Below are 18,122 nucleotides of genomic sequence, written 5' to 3'. Positions count from 1 at the left end.
ACCAAATTTTACTGAAGCCAAGTTCCTCAGGTGTGGCCAAAACAGGTACTTACAAACACTATTGATCAGAAGAAAAACCAATTCAACCCTTTGGAGGATAACTTGGCAACAGTGAACTTTTTAAATGCCCATTACCACTTTGCCACAATTCCACTTCATAAAATTTACCCTACAATGTATGCACATGTGTGATAAAACAAATGTACAAGAAGATTCAATGTAACATTATTGATAACAGTAAAAGACAGCAAGCAATCAAAATGTCTATTAATAGAGGTTATGTTGAATAAATTATGGTTCAAAATTCATTCAAATAAATATTAAGCAATCATTAAAAGAATGAAGTGAAGCACAATTCTCTTAGAAATATATGTATTTTCCCCTTGAAATACACAGGGTAGGCAAAAGTAGGTTTATAATTGTGAGTATGCAAAACACAACTTATTCTTGTATTATTTATTAATTATTGTATTATTTTCCCTACAAACAAATGTAAACCTACTTTTGCTCCACCATGTATACAGAAAATTTCTGGAAATATCTGTAAGAAATTACTAAAAGTGATTATCACCCAGGAAGGATGTTGAAGTGATCTTCATTTGTTAGGTAACACCTAGGAACGAGAGGCCAGAGGTAAAACGGAGGCAGGGCCCTTGCCACTGCAATCTAGCAAAGAGCTTGCAGTAATACAGGAGACTTAGAAGCAGAAGAAAGACATGTCTCCCCAATTAACACAGCAATCCTAAGTTGGGTTTGTTAAGATTGTCCGGGGTCCTGAGCATTGCAAGCAAAAGAGCACAGGAAGAGGGGAGAGCCCTTGATACTGAGCTGAGAAAAGGGGCTTCTGTAACAATCTTACTAGGATTGTCAGGTGTTCTGAATATCAACGCAGGAATACAGGAGGTAGTCTTTGAGATTCTATGCTGGGAACTGGAGCCTCTGTAACGATTTCACTAATTAAGAAAAAGAACCTTTGCTAACTGAAAAGAAAGCCTTTGTAGCTGTATGTTATTCCCCAGGTTTAGAAGGAGAAGGGGGAGGGGGACCTAGAAGCTGAATAAGGTATATAACCCTGAAACCCCACAGTCAGAGCACTGGGATTAGCTGAGTGCCCACTTGTAGCTTTCTGCTCAAAAACTTGCTACCTCATTTCCACTATACATGTTTGTCTCTCACCTGAATCATACTCTTTCGAGCAAGACAAGAACTGAGGGGAGGGAACCTCTTGACACAGCTCTCTCTCTCCCCAGCCCTAAGGCATTAGAGGGTCACACTCTTTTCACCAAAGCTCTCTTGCAGTATTTGAACATTTTATCTTGAGAATGTAATACTTTTAAATGTTCTTAAAAGTTGCTTTAATTCATTATTACAATTTTTAAGATACTGGGCTTAAAAGTACTTAGCTATCTACAAGTTCAGCTATGTTGAATTGAATACTGACCAACAGTATCAGAAATCTGAGAAATGTCTTTGAATAAATTATTTAAATAAAGCATATACTAAAACTAAAATATACTTCCATATTTTGATTGTAAAGTATCTATATTAAGCTTAGATTAAAAATAAAGCACTTTTATAAGAAAAATGACTAAATTGTTCCTCTTAAAATCTGTTTCCAAAAAATCTATCTGAAAGATTACATGAATAAAGACTTTGGTGAGTTCCCACCAAGATGGAGGCATAGGTAGAAACCCTTTGCTTCCTCGCACAACCAAAAGGAGGATAACAATCAATCTGAAATCAATAAACACCAGAAGCACCAGAAAATCAAGCTGCATGGAACTCCAACAACCTAGGAATTAAAGAAAAAATCAACCAGAACAACCAGACCGGTAAGACAGTCAGACTGCACAGGCCAGCTAAGAAAAACTGCTGTAAGGCGGCGGACCACAGGGGTGGGGCTGACTTAAGGGGAAACTGAGACTCAGAGCTGACTGTGGACTATGGTGGTTGCCACAGTGGGAGAAACTCCCAGACTCACACGAGAATCCGTGGGAAAGTGGGCTAGAGATAAGCAAGTGAGCTGCACTATTCCATCTCTGGCCCCTCCCCCACAGGCAGCTCAGCAAGGAGGGTTGCCCTGCCCGGGTGAATACCTAAGGCCCCACCCTCTTACAACCTGTCAGGTGCACCAAGACAAAGAAATATGGCCCAAATGAAAGAACAGAGCAAAGCCTCAGAAAGAGAGCTAAGTGATGAGGAGATTGCCAACCTATCTGATGGAGAATTTAAAGCCCTGGTAATCAAAATGCTCATAGATCTGATTGAGCTTGGGCAAAAATGAAAAAACAAATGAAGAATACCCAAAGTAAAATAAAGCAGAATATTCATGGAACCAACAGTGACAGGAAGGAAACCAGGACTCAAAGTAACGATTTGGAACAAAAGGAAAAAATAAACATCCAACTGGAACAGAATGAAGAAACAAGAATTCAAAAAAGTGAAGAGTGTCTTACAAACCTCTGGGACAACCTGAAACATTCCAATATCCAAATTATAGGGGTGCCAGAAGGAGAAGAACAACAGCAAAAGATTGAAAACTTATTTGAACAAATAATGAAGGAAAACTTCCCCTATCTGGCAAAGCAAATAGACTTCCAGGAAGTCCAGGAAGCCCAGAGAGTCCCAAAGAAGCTGGACCCAAGAAGGAACACACCAAGGCATGTCATCATTAAGTTACCCAAGATTAAAGATAAAGAGAGAATCCTAAGAGAACCAAGAGGTAAGGAGACAGTTACCCACGAAGGAGTGCCCAAAAGGCTATCAGGTGATTTCTCAAAAGAAACCTTGCAGGCAAGAAGGGGCTGGAAAGAAATATTCCAAGTCATGAAAGGCAAGGACCTACATCCAAGATTGCTCTGTCCAGCAAAGCTTTCATTTAGAATGGAAGGGCAGATAAAATGCTTCTCAGATAAGGTCAAGTTAAAGGAGTTCACCATCACCAAGCCATTATTACATAAAATGTTAAAGGGACATATCTAAGAAAAAGAAGATAAAAAATATGAACAGTAAAATGACAACAAATTCACAACTATCAACAAATGAACCTAAAATAAAAAAAAACAATGAAAACAAGAACTAAGCAAACAACTAGAACAGGAACAGAATCAGAGAAATGGACATCACAGGGAAGGAGTTCAGTGGGGAGGGGGAAGGAAGGAATGGAGGGAAAAGGTGGAGGGAAAAGGTACAGGGAAAAAGCAGCTTAGTTAGTAGGCATAAAATAGACAGGGAGAGATTAAAAAATGGTACAGGAAACAGAGGACTGAAAGAACTTATATGTACAACCCATGGACATGAACTAAGGGGTGGGGAATGCTCGAGGGTTGGAGGCATAGGGTGGAGGGGGGATAAAGGGGGAAAAATTGGGAAAATTGTAATAGCATAATCATTAAAAAATACTTTTTTAAAAAAAATATTACATGAATAATGATATAGCCCTAGAAAAATTTGTAAAATTGCTCTATAACATGTTAAGAAGTATCTTTTATATAGGGAAAGATAATATATATTGAATATCAAATTTAAATTTTCCTTACAAAGCCATTTGAAACAAGCAAAAGTGGAAATAGTGACAAATCATTTCCCTTTAGTTCTATTTTCTTCGCCAGTACTTAGTATTTTTGTAAATCAGAAATCTCCCCTCTCCGAATTACAACTTAATTTAACATAGTATAATTATGAATGATATAACATGCTGCTTATATGGAAAAATATTTTTTGTCTAGCACAAAGGCTAACATTTTCTACGATACTGTCACTCATCAGTTCCAATTTGATAATAAGGTGGTAAAATGGGTTTCTGCAACTTCCTGTCTTTTTTACCTGCTATCAGCTTCTCTGTATCAGGTAGATGTGTGAACTGTCTTTTGTATTCCTCATTCCTGTCTTTATAGGTGGAACTTGAAATCTGTAACAATGAAAAGATTAAATTTCTGTTTAATTATAATCTTCATTAAATGAACTGAAATGTAGCACCTTAGAAAATAAATTTAAAATGATCTTTAAAATAATATGCTTTTTATACAATATTTTATATGTCTTTGTAAAGAAAAACCACATAAATAAACATTTCAAAAAACACCAAAAGGAAGCTACCACCATTATGGAGTAAGGATCTTGGTAAATCCTCTCTGGAAAAGCAAATTTATACCTAGAAAAATAAAATGGTCAAAAACAATCACCTCAAAATAATAGGAAGTTGACCAAAGGCATACAAACTCAAAAATATTTGTTCATGAAATTCCACTGTACTTAGAAGCAGTAGAAGTCTGTGGCCCCGTTTCCTTAGCCAGCCTCCAGTACTCTTCCTCCCCTGAGAGTTCAATCAGTGTTGTAGTTCTACCAGGATGGAACAGACCCTGAGAGCTAGCAGCTTTGCTGAGAGAGCGGGCTGAGTGTACTCAAAGTGAAACGCAGAAAACGTATGCCTAGAAGTGAAATGGAAAATTGTGAGATTATAGTCTTAATGGGAGCAAGAAACAAGCAGACTGGCAGATTAGCAGGGGATTAAACAGAGATCTTGAAAAGAAAGACAGCCATACATGGGCTTTATAAATATTCAATGTATTTCTGTTTGAACAGAGGCTGCGTGCATGTGTAGCAGACTAGAGGGATCCCAAACTACCTACGCATTCCTGACTAGAGACACAGTAAGTCTCAGGGTAACATAAAAACTGAGACAAACTTGAAAATGGTCTGAACTTTGAGTGCATTCCCCAACCCACACAAATCTGTCAGTGGAAAGAAGTCTTACTGGCTGTCTATATTTGGGCACAAATTTTGACCATTCATTGTCTGGCATAAAAAGTGACCACTAGGAAGCCATCCCTAAAAATAAAAACAATAACAACAATAAACAGAGCAGAGATATTTGTTCCCATTAGCCACAGGACAAACTGACTTCACAGATTTACTTACTCTAGGAGTGATATCAAATAAAAATCTGCAGTGACAAGCTTTAGGGGCAGAGAAGATGTAATCAGAATCCACAGTTGCTACAATATATTATCAAAATTGTATCATTATCAAAAAATTATAAAACATACACACACACACACACACAAAAACCCATGTGGCTCGAAAAAAGCAAGCAATAGACTCACGGACCCCAGGTACTAGATTTAGATTTAGGAAATTATTATAAATATGTTCAAAAAGCTAAAGAGAACCATGCTTAAAGAATTAAAACATGACAACAATGACTCAACAACTACAGAATTTCAACAAATAGCTTTTTTTCTAAGAAAAAAGGTAAATTCTGGACTTGAAAACTACAATCACTGAAATAAAAAAAACTCACTACAAGGGTTCATCAAAGAAGTCAAATGGTAAAAAAAGAATTCAGTAAACTTAAAGAGAGACAGGTAAAAATTATCTAATTTCAAAACTAAACAAAAAAACTATAGAAAATGAAGAGACAGAGACCTGTGGGACAACATTATATGATGCAAAATATATGTGATGGGAGCATCAGAAGGAATAAAAGAGGCAGAAACACTTGAAGAAATGGTCAAAATTTTCAAAATGTGATGAAAAACATTAACCTATACATCAAAGAAGCTTAATGAATCCCAATTAGGATAAAGGAAAGAGACTCATACTTAGACATATCATAGTCAAGTTGTTTAAAGATAAAGGAGAACTTGATTTAAACAGCAAGAAAAAATTATTCATGCATACAGGTATAAAACAGTATGATTAATGGCTGACTTCTTATTATAAAACAATAGAGCCCTGGCCAGTGTAGCTCAGTGGATTGAGTGCAGGCCTGCAAACCAAAAGGTCACCAGTTTGATTCCCAGTCAGGGCACATGCCTGGGTTGAGGGCCAGGTCCCCAGTAGGGGGTGTGCGAGACACAACCACACATTGATGTTTCTCTCCCTCTCTTTCTCCTTCCCTTCCCCCGTCTGTAAAAATAAAAAAATAAAATCTTTTAAAACATAAAAATAAACATTAAAAATTTTAAAAAATAAAATAAAACAAAATAGCGACAGTAGAACTGCCTAAAAGAAATAATAAAGGAAATCCTTCAGGCTGCAAAGAAATAACAAAATATGGTAATTCAAATATGCAAGAAGAAAAAAAGAGCACCAGAAGTGACTATATGTTGGTAAACATAAAAGCATGCAAATCTATTTTCCAGTTTCTCTCTTAACATCTTTAAGAAACATATGAATCTACAAGGCAATAATTATAATGCTGTATTATTGATGGGTTTATGAGACAAATAGGTGCAATATACATGACAACAGTATAAATGGAGGGGAGAGATAATGGAGCTATGTTGGGGCAGAAGTTCAATACTTTAAGTGGAATTAAGTTAGTAACCTGAAATATATTGTGAAAAGTTAAGATGTATACTGTAATCCCTTAGCAATCAACATAAAAACCCTCAAATACATTATTTTATTTTTATTGTATTTTTCCACTACAATTTATCCCCCTGATACCCCCTACCACCTACAATCACCACCATGTGGTCTGTGTCCATGAGTCCTTTTTCCTTTTCGCTCAGTCCCACCACCCCTTCCACACGCACCCTCGCAGAGCTGTCATCTGTTCTCTATCTATGAGTCTGTCTGTTTTGCTTGTTAGTTCAGTTTGTTCATTAGATTCCACATATGAGTGAAGTTATATGACATTTGTCTTTCTCTGACTGGTGCACTTCACTTAGCATAATGTTCTCCAGGTACATCCATGCTGTCACAAAGGCAAAATTTTCTTCTTTTTATGGCCAAGTAGGATTCCATTGTGGACATGTCCCAAAGCTGTTTTATCCACTCTTCTACTGATGGAACTTGTGCTGCTACCATATTTTCATGATTGAAAATAATGCTGAAATGAACACAGGGGTGCTTATGTTCTTTCAAATCAGTGTTTTGGGTTTCTTCGGATATATTCCCAGAAGTGGGTTCGCTAGGTCAAAAGGCAGATTCATTTTGAATATTTTGAGGAAACTCCATACTGTTTTCCACAGTGGTTGCACCAACCTGCATTCCCACCAACAGTGCAGAAGGGTTCCCCCCCTTCTCCACATCCTCACCAGCACTTATTGTTTGTTGATTTATATGTGATAGTCATTCTGACTGATGTAAAGTGATATCTCACTGCAGTTTTAATTTGTATTTTCTATGATGATTAGTGACATTGAGCATTTTTTCATATGTCTGTTGGCCATGTGTACATCCCCTTTACAGAAGTGTCTATTCAGGTCCTTTGAAAATTTTTAATTGGATTGTTTGGGTTTTTTGGTGTTGAGTTTTGGAAGTACTTTATAAATTCTGGATATTAAACCCTTATCAGATGTATGGGCAAATATGTTCTCCCATTCAGTGGGTTGTCTGTGTATTTTGTTGACAGTTTCCTTTGCTGTGAAAAAAAACTTTTTAGTTTGATGTAGTCCCATTTGTTTATATATTTTTTGTTTCCTTTGCCTGAAGAGCTATATCAGATAAAATATTGCTACAAGCAATGTCTGAGATTTTACTGCCTATGTTTTCTTCTAGAATTTTTATGGTTTTGGATCTAAAATTTAAATCTGTAATCCATTTTGATTTTTTTTTCTTGTGTGTGGTGTAAAAAGGTGATCTGGTTTCATTTTTCTGTGTGTATCTGTACACTTTTCCCAACACCATTTTTTAAAACTATATTTTATTGATTATGCTATTACAGTCGTCCCATTTGCTCTCCTTCATTCCCCTACACCCTGCATACCCTCTCCCACCCACATTCCTCCCTTTAGTTCATGTCCATGTGTCATAAGTTCTTTAGCTTCTACATTTCCCAAACTATTCTTGCCCTCCCCCTGTCTATTTTCTACCTACAATCTATGCTACTTATTCTCTGTATCTTTCCCTCCACTCTCTCCTTCCCACTCCCCTGTTGCTAACTCTCCATGTGATCTCCATTTCTGTGGTTCTGTTCCTGTTCTAGCTGTTTGCTTATTTTGTTTTTGTTTTTTTGTTTTAGGTGTGGTTGTTCATAACTGTGAGTTTGCTGTCATTTTACTGTACATATTTTTAATCTTCTTTTTCTTAGATATGTCCCTTTAACATTTCATATAATAAGGGTTTCGTGATGATGAACTCCTTTAACTTGACCTTATCTGAGAAGCATTTTATCTGCCCTTCCATTCTAAATGAAAGCTTTGCTGGACAGAGCAATCTTGGATGTAGGTCCTTGCCTTTCATGACTTGGAATATTTCTTTCCAGCCCCTTCTTGCCTGTAAGGTATCTTTTGAGAAATCAGCTGATAATCTTATGGGAATTCCTTTGTAGGTAACTGCCTCTTTTTCTTTTGCTGCTTCTAGGATTCTCTCCTTCTCTTTAATCTTGGCTAATGTAATTATGATGTGCCTTGGTGTGTTCCTCCTTGGGTCCAACTTCTTTGGGACTCTGAGCTTCCTGGGCTTCCTGGAAGTCTATTTCCTTTGCCAGATTGGGGAAGTTTTCCTTCATTATTTGTTCGAATAACTTTTCCACTTGTTGCTCTTCCTCTTCTCCTTCTGGTACCCCTATAATTTGGATATTGGAACGTTTCAAGATGTCCTGAAGATTCCTAATCCTCTCCTCATTTTTTTGAACTCTTGTTTCTTCCTTCTCTTCTGTTTGGTTGTTTCTTTCTTCCTTCTGGTCCACTCCATTGACTTGAGTCCCAGTTTCCTTCCCATCACTATTGGTTCCCTGTACATTTTCCTTCATTTCATTTAGCATAGTCTTCATTGTTTTCATTTAATTTGTGGCCAAATTCAACCAATTCTGTGAGCATCCTGATCACCAGTGGTTTGAACTGTGCATCTGATAGGTTGGCTATCTCTTGGTCGCTTAGTTGTATTTGCTGTGGAGCTTTGATCTGTTCTTTCATTTGAGCCTTTTGTTTTGTTTTGTTTTGTTTTGATGCACCTGTTACATAGTAAGAGGCGGAGCCTTTGGTGTTCACCCTGGCAGGGTAACCCACATCTCTGTGTTGTGAGGCAGGAGGTTGAGAGGGAACAAAGGCACTTGCTCTGCTTTCTGCCGGCTGTCAGTCACTTCCCCTGCTTCCCACAAGCAAATTGGGCCTTTCTGGTGCTGATTTCCTAAGGGATGGGCTTGTGTACATTCTAGGACCCTGTGAATCTCTCCAACCAACTCTCTTGTGAGGCTGGGAGTTTCTCGCACTGCCGCCTCAATTCCCACAGGTATTTCCAATCAGTGGTTTGCAGCTTTATTTCCCCGTGCTGGGACCCTGGGTTGTACAGTCCACCCTGTTCCCCAGTTTCACCTGGTTTATCTGCAAACAAATGTGGGACCGCCTGGTTCACCAGCTGCTGCCTTGCTGGCCAGCTGCAGCCTTGTGTGCCATACCCCATTCCACAATCCACCGCCTTGTTGGGTCCGCCAGCCACTACTTTGCTATGAGCTGCCTGACTCTGCCCCTCTTACCGATCTGGAAGAATGTCTTCTTTAACTCCTTTGTTGTGGGCCTTCCATACAGTTCCATTTTCTATCAGTTCTGGTTGTTTTTTGTTTTTAAATTGTTGTTGTCCTTCTTTTGGTTGTGCGAGGAGGTACAGTGTGTCTACCTATGCCTCCATCTTGGCTGGAAGTCCCAACACCATTTACTGAATAAAGTATCTTTAGTCCATTGTATGTTTTTGCTTCCTCTGTTGAATATTAATTGATTATAAACAAGTGTGTTTATTTCTGGGCTCTCTATTTTGTTCCATTAGTCTAGGTGTCTGTTTTTATGCCAGTACCATGCTGTTTTGATTATGATGGCCTTATAGTATACTTTGATATTAGGTAGTATGATTCCTCCAACTTTGTACTCTTTCTCAGGACTACTATTGCTATGCAGGGCCTTTTGTGGTTCCATATATATTTTTGAAATATTAGTTCTAGTTCTGTGAAAAAAGTCATTGGTATCTTTATAAGAATTGTGTTGAATCTATAGATTGCTTTGGGTAGCATGAACATTTTAATGATAATTCTTCCTATCCATGAACAGATTATGTGTGTTCAATTATTTGTATCTTCTTCAGTGTCTTATAATTTTCCAGGTACAGGTCTTTTACATCTTTGGTTAGATTTATTCCCAGGTATTTTATTCTTCCTGAAGCAATTATGAATGGGATTGTTTTCTTAATTTCCCTTCCTAATAGTTCAGTATTGGCATATAAAAACACAACTGATTTCCAGATATTAATTTGTTATCCTAATTTGCCATATTCATTTATCTGTTCTACTATTTCTTGGTGGAATCTTTGTGGTTCTCTATGTCACAAATTATGACATTTTTGTTTCTTCCTTTCCAATTTGGATGCCTTTTATTTATTTTTGTTGTCTGATTGCTATGGCTTGGAGTTCCTGTACTATGTTGAATAAGAGTAGTGAAAGCAGACATCCCTGTCTTGTTCAAGGTCTTAGGAGTAATGCTTGTAGTTTTTGTCCATTCAGTATGATGCTGCACTGTGTTTGTCATATATGGCCTTTATTATGTTTAGGTATGTTCCCTCTATTCCCACTTTGCTGAGTTTTTATCATAAATGGGTGCTGGATGTTATCAAATGCTTTTTCTGCATCCATTGATATGATCATGTGGTTTTTATACTTCATTTGTTTATGTGGTGTATATTTATTGATTTGCAAATGTTGTACCAACCTTGCGTTCCCAGAAAAAATCTCACTTGATCATGGTGTTTGATCTTTTTGATGGATTACTGTATTTGTTTTGCTAATATTTTGTTAAGTATTTTAGCATCTATGTTCATCAGGGATACTGGCCTATAATTATTCTTGCAGTGTCTTTATCAGGTTTTGGGATTAGCATAATACTAGCTTCATAAAATGTGCTTAAGAGTCTTCCCTCTTCTTGAATTTTTTGAGACAGTTTGAGAAGGAAAATTGTTAGTTCTTCTGGAATGTTTCGTAAAATTCACCTGTGAAGCCATCTAGTCCAGGCATTTTGTTTGTTTGTTGTGGGAGGTTTTTTTTTTGTTTGTTTTTTACTACAACTTCAATTTCACTGGGTATAATCAATCTATTTAGATTCTATGATACTTCTTGATTTAGGAATTTGTCCATTTTATCCAGATTGTTCAATGTGTTGGCATATAGGTGTCTATCATATTTCCTTATAATCTTTTGTATTTCTTTGGTGTCAGTTGTTATTTTTCTTCTTTCATTTCTAACTTTATTTATTTGGGTCCTTTCTCTGTTTTTCTTGATAAGAGTAGTTAAAGGTTTGTCCATCTTGTTTATCTTTTCAAAGAACCAGCTCTTAGATTCATTGATCTTTTATATAATTTTGTTTTAGACTCTATTGGGTTTTTTCTGCTTTGATACTTATTATTTCAGCCTTCTACTGTGTTTGGGCTTTTTTTGTTTTTCTTTTTCAAGTTCCTTTAAGTGTGAAGTCAGATTGTTTATTTGAGCTTTTTTGGTTTGTTTCTTGAGATAGGCCTGTAAAGCTAACAATTTCCTCTTAGCATTTCTTTCCTAGTGTCCCACAGATTTTGGACGGTTATGTCCTCATTTTCATTTGTTTCAAGGTATCTTTTGATTTCTTCCTTGATCTTGTTGTTGACCCATTCATTGTTTAATATAGCATGTTAGTTTGCTTCCATGTCTTTGTGTATTTTTCAGTTTTTTTCTTGTGATTCATTTCTAGTGTCATAGCATTGTGGTCAGACAAGATGCGTGATATGATTTCAATCTTCTTAAATTTACTGAGACTTGTTTTATGTCCTAATATGTGGTCTATCCTAGAAAATGTACCATGTGCACATGAAAAGTATGTATATTCTGCTGCTTTGGAGTGAAATTCTCTGTAGATATCAGTTACATCCACTTGATTTCATGTGTCATTTAAGGCTGCTATCTCCTTGTTGGTTTTATGTGTGGAAGATTTATCCATTGAATCAGTGGGGTGTTAAAATCCCCTGATATGACTGTATTTCTGTCAATCTCTCCCTATACGTCCATCAAGACTTGCTTTACATATTTAGGTGCTACTATGTTGGCAGTATACATGATTACTAGGGTTATAGCTTCTTGTTGGATTAGATTGGTCCCTTTATCACTACAAAGTGTCATTCTTTGTCTCTTACTATAGCCTTAGTTTTAGAGTCTATTTTGCCAGATATAAGTATTGCTACCCTGGCATTTTTTTCTTTTTCATTTGCATGAAATATCTTTTTCCATGTCTTTACTTTGAGTATATGTATATCTTTTGATCAGAGGTGGATCTCTTGGAGACAGCATATATATGAGTTGCTTTCTGGTCCATTCAGCTACCCTATGTCTTTTAATTGGAGTATTTAAGACATTTACATTTAAAGTGATTATTGATAGATACAAATTTATAGCCATTTATTTAACTATTTTTCTGCCTCCTCCTCCTCATTCCTCCTCCCTTGTCCTCCTGCTTCTTCCTACTTCTTCTCCTTCCTCTTCCCATTTCCCTTCCCCTTCTTCTTAAAGAAAGCCCTTTAACATCTGTTGCAGTACCAGTTGGTGTTAACACATTCCTTTGGTTTTGTTTTGCTTTTGTCTGGGCAGCTCCTTATTTCTACTTCAACTTCAAATGATAGCCTTGCTGGGTAAAGTAGCCTTGGTTGTAGGGCCCTGCTTTTCATCATCTTCAATATTTCATGCCAATCCCTTCTGCCCTGAAATGTTCTGTTGAGAAATCAGATGACAGTCTAACTGGAGCTCCCTTGTAGATAACTAACTGCTTTTGTCTTGTCTCTTTTAAGATTTTCTCCTTGTCTTTAAGCGTTGCCATTTTAAGTATGATGTGTCTTGGTGTGAGCATCTTTGTGCCCAATTTGTTTGGGACTCGCTGCACTTTCTTGACTTATGTATCTTTCTCCTTCACCAGATTAAAGAAGTTTTCAGTTATTATTTCTTCAAATAGTTTCTTGATCTCTTGCTCCCTTTCTTCCCTTTCTGGTAATCCCATGATATAGATGTTGTTATGCTTCATGTTGTCCCAAAGTTTTCCTAATCTCTCCTCATTTTTTAAAATTCTTTTATCTTTTTGCAGCTCTGCTTGGGTGTTTTTTCTACCTTGTCTTCCAAATTGCTGTTTCAATCCTCTGCTTCATCTAACCTTTTTATTCCTATTAGTGTATTATTTATTCCAGATAGTGCATTCTTTTTTCTGACTGATCCTTTTTTATGATTTCTATATCTTTTTTCTTGCTGTTGAGTATCCTTATACTCATTACTCTAAAATCTGTTATTGAAAAGTTGCTTGCCTTCATTTCATTTAGTTCTTCTTCTGGAGAATTCTCTTATTCTTTCATTTGGGGCCTTTTTCTGTGTCTTCCTTTATTAACTGCCTCTTTATATTTGTTTGTACATGTTAGATAGATCTGCACAGACTCTAGTGTAGACCTATATAGTCAGATATTCCCCATGACTGGCCCTGGCCAACCTGTTTGGAGTTATCAGCAATTCACAGCATGGCCTGGGTATGTGCAGAAAGAACCAGGCTGCACACCAAGGCTGACTTTTAACAGCACTGACCCCAGGGGAGGGTCAGCTAAAGTTTCAGAGCTCCCAGAAATCCTCCCTCACCTGCAGGATTTCTGTTAAGCTTAAACACTAAAATAGCCTCCAGCTGTACTATTCTCTGTAAGCTCTACTGGGTGGGGCAGAGTAATTCCTGTGGGCAAAGCTTTTGCTTCACCTCAGGCTGATGCCACTTGGAGGGGAGTGCTCTGTCCAAGAAAGATAGCTTCTGGGGAATGACTCAGCACAGGGATCCTGGAGGCTGACCCTTCAGCTCTCTCCGCAGAGCCACCAACCCCAGACTCTCCTCTTGTGGCTCTAGTCTACTCTGCTCTCCCTCTGCTGGAGCGCAGGATAAGTGGCTGCAAATGAAATTTTGTGCATTGGCCCTTTAAGAGGCTCTCTGTGACTCTAGCCATCTGTCCCTGACAGACAGAAACCCCACTGCTTTTCACAGCCGGATGTTACTTGGGTTCCTTTCCCAGTTCTGGTGCTCCAGGCTGGAGGAACCAGCTTGGAGTTTAGACCCCACACTTATCAAGGGAAATGCTCTCCACCCTCCACCCACTGATCTGGAACTTCAACTGCCACCCGTGGAAACCTAGCCAGCCCTCTCATGCCTCCACATGTCCTACTAGTCTCATTGTGGTGATGCATTTTTTTCCATAAGTCCTTGGTTATAAGGCTTCTTTCCAGCTAGTATTCAGTTGGTTATGCAGGATAAATTTTCTATAATTTAGTTGCAATTCCAGTTTGGTCATGGGAGGAGGTTATTGTGGCTTCGAACCCACTCTGCTGCCATCTTGGATCTCTCAAATATATTATTAATCCAAAGTAATTAAAATAGTATCCTAAACTATGCTGTAAATCTGAAACTAATGTAAAATAATATTGAATCTACACTGTAATTGAAAATTCTTTTTAATTTTTAAAACATTGTATCCAAAAAATATTTGGCACATCAAGAAAGAAGTAAAGGGGAAAAGAGGGACAAAAAGATACAAAACATAGTAGAAACAAATAGCAAATTAGCTACTCTTAAATACAACCATAATATAACTACATTAAATATAAATGGACTAAACATGGAGACTGTCAAACTGGATAAAAACAAACTTAACTCTATGCTGTCTACAACAGATACACCCTACATCCAAAACCACAAAGAGGCTGAAAGTGAAAGGATGGAAAAAGACACACCATACAATCAACCACCATAAGAGAACTTGAGGGGCTATATTACTATCAGCAGAAATAGATGTAAAGACAAAAATTATTAATAGTCATTAAGATATCTTCGTAATAATTAAAAGATCAATATATGAAGACACAATTTTAAATGTATATACAAGAAAACAAAGCCCCAAAATACATGAAACAAAAACTGACATGACACAACTGAAAAAAACACCATTGAACATGAGTTAGATATATCATTAACCCATTCTCAATAGCTGACAGAATGTCTGGACAGAAAATAAGCAAGGAGAACTTTAACAACAGTACCCAGTCCTTTGCAACAACTACCTTGAGGGCACTATGCTAAATGAAATACGTAAGACAAAGAAAGACAAATGTTGGGTAGTATCAGATTACTGTGGAATCTAAATAAAACATGAAACTCACAGAAACAGAGAGTAGAAAGTGGTTGCCAGGGAATTGGGGATAGAGATAATAAGGAGAGAATGATAAAGGGTTACAAATGTTCATCTATCAGATGAATAAGGTCTGAGGATCTCATGTATGACACAATGACTATAGTTGATAACATTGTATTGTATAATTAAAATTGACATTTGCTAAGAGAGGACTAAATGTCCCAACAAAATTAATATGTAAGGTAATGGATGTGTTAATTAACTAAATGTTAAGTATAATTTCACAATATACATGTACATCAAATCATCACAATGTATACTTTAAATACCTTATAATTTTATTTGTCAATTATAGTGCAATAAAACTGAGAGGAAGGGAAGAAACATTATCCACCAACTATACCTATCACTTACAAAGCACTTAATTCAACAACTCCAGAATAGGCATTCTTTTCAAATACACACGGAACAGTGTCCAGGATATAAAATATGCTGGGTCACAAAACAAGTTTCAATAAATTTAAAGGATTAAAACCACATGAAGTATGTTGTCTGTCAACAATAGAATTAAATTACAGATCAATAACACAAGTACTAGAGTCCAGCTTCAGGTCATCTTAATCCTTGAAAATGAAATCAGGTGATCTCAAACTCCATGACAAAGAGTACATGAAAATCTTCTCTGGAAGAAAACAACATTGTGCTAGGACTCAAAATGTGTCTACAAAAATGATGGAAAATAAAGTAGAATAATGAGAATCTCAGGATCCCATAAGAAGCTCCAAAATGTGCTAGCAGATACCCTCAAAAAACAGAATTTATTTATAAAAAATTGTGTATTTATTCTTACACGTTTAAACTTCAGTCACCTTCAGTGAGAGAATCATGAAGTTTCAAGAAGTACACAAAGTCCCAATCAAGATGAAGCCAAAGAAGCATACACCAAGACACATCACAATTACAATGGTAAAGTTTAAGACAAAGAGAATCTTAAAGGCAGCAAGCAAGAAAAAATCAGTTACCTGCAAGGGAACTCCAATAAGTAGTATTTTTTGGACTATAAGACGCACATTTCCCCCCACACTCCAAAATTTGGGAGGAATAATGGTTGTTAATGCTGCTGTTGAGTTCTGTTTACATTTACATTGGTGAAATATTATGTTATTTATATTATTAAATATTTTACCACATTTTTTGCTTCAGTTTTTTCCCCCATTTTCCTCCTCTAAAACCTAAGTGTGTCTTATGGTCCAAAAAGTATGGTATATCAGCTGATTTCTCAACAGAAATACTACAGGACAGAAGGTACTGGCATGAAATATTCCAAGAAATAAAAAGCAAGAACCAGCAACCAAGACTACTCTATCCAGCAAGGCTCTCACTTTAAATGAAGGTGAAATCAAGAGCATCCCAAACAAAAAAAAAATAGCCTTAAGGAGTACATATCCATCAAACCAGTACTGCAAAAGATGTTAAAGGTACAGCCTTAAGAAGAAGAAATAGAGAAAAGAACTCAGGTACAAAGAAGAAACAGGGCAATAAATAAGTACCTTTCAATAATAAACGTAAATGTAAATGGATTAAATGCTCCAGCTAAATGAAATAGGGTAGCTGACTAGATAAGAAAGCATGACCCACATATATGCTGCCCGCAAAAGAGCCACCTCAGAATGAAAGATTTAAACAGGCTAAAAATGAAGGGATGGAAAAAAATATTTCATGCAATGGGGATGAAAGGAAAACCAGGGTAGCCAGGGTCAAATACTTCTATTTGACAAAAAAGACTTCAAAATAAAGACCATAACAAAGATTAAACGGGACTTTACATAATATTTAAAAGGTCAGTCCAAAGAGAGGCAATAATCCTAGAAAACATATATGCACCCAATATAGGAGCACCATAAATATAAAAAAGAAAATCTTGGACGACTTTAAGAAAGAGATGGACAGCAATACAATCATTGTAGGGGATTTTAACACTCCACTGTCAACAATGGACAAATCTTCCAGACAAAAATCAACAAAGATATAGCAGCATTAAATGATACACTAGAACAAATGAATTTAATTGATATTTACAGAATGTTTCACTCCAAAGAAGCAAAATATGCATTCTCCTCAAGTGCACAAGGAACATTCTCAAAGATAGACCACATGATAGGACACAAAATAAGCCTTAAAAATTCAAGAAAATTGAAGTCATATCAAGTATTTTCTTGGATCACAATGGCTTGAAACTAGAAATCAACCTCAAGAAAAAACTCCAAAACATTCAAATACATGGAGGCTAAATGACATGTTATTAAATAATAAATGGGTTAACAATGAAATCAAGGAAGAAATCAAAAAGTACCTGAAAACAAATGAAAATGGACACACAACAACCCAGAACCTATGGGACACAGTGAAGGCATTCCTGACACAGAAGTTCACAGCAACACAGATCTACCTAAAGAAAACAGAAAAATCTCAAATAAACAACCTAACCATATATCTAAAAGTATAGAAAAACAACAACAAACAAAGACCAGAGTGAGTAGAAGGAAGGATATAGTCAAGATCAGAGCAAAAATAAATGACATAGAGACTTAAAAAAAAATTCAAAAGATCAATGAGTCCAGAGGCTTCTTCTCTGAAAAGATAAACAAAATAGAAAACCTTTAGCCAGACCCAACAAGAAAAAAAGAGAGAACCAAAAATAAAATCAGAAATGAAAGAGAAGTAACAACTGATACCATAGAAATACAAAGGATTTTAAAAAATTATGATAAAAAACAGATGCCAGAGAATTGGACAACCTGGGTAAAATGGCAAGTTTCTAGAAACATACTACCTTATAAAACTGAATCAGGAAGACACAGAAAGCCTGAAAAGACCGGTAACTACTGAAATCGAATCAGTAATCAAAAAGGAAGCACACAAAAGCCCTGGACCAGATGGCTTCCAGGCAAAATTTACCAATCATTCAAAAAAGAACTAACACTTATCCTTCTTAAACTGTTCCCAAAAATTCAAGAAAAGGG

General features: G+C 36.6%; 1 protein-coding gene across 1 annotated transcript in view; it reads right to left on the bottom strand.

Annotated features, from left to right (window-relative positions):
* GRAMD1C (GRAM domain containing 1C) overlaps nt 1-18,122 on the bottom strand; it is a 101,923-nt gene that overhangs the window by 68,132 nt on the left and 15,669 nt on the right. The window contains exon 3 of the mRNA XM_045852068.1: nt 3,826-3,910. Within this exon, the coding sequence (XP_045708024.1) occupies nt 3,826-3,910 (85 nt within the window). The remainder of the gene's footprint in view (nt 1-3,825; nt 3,911-18,122) is intronic.

This window comes from Phyllostomus hastatus, unplaced genomic scaffold, assembly GCF_019186645.2.
Source record: "Phyllostomus hastatus isolate PE091 unplaced genomic scaffold, TTU_PhHast_1.1 phas_contig_86, whole genome shotgun sequence".
Classification (NCBI taxonomy): Eukaryota; Metazoa; Chordata; class Mammalia; order Chiroptera; family Phyllostomidae; genus Phyllostomus; species Phyllostomus hastatus.
Note: the sequence above shows the minus strand (reverse complement) of the source record. Positions and strands in the feature narration are given on the sequence as shown.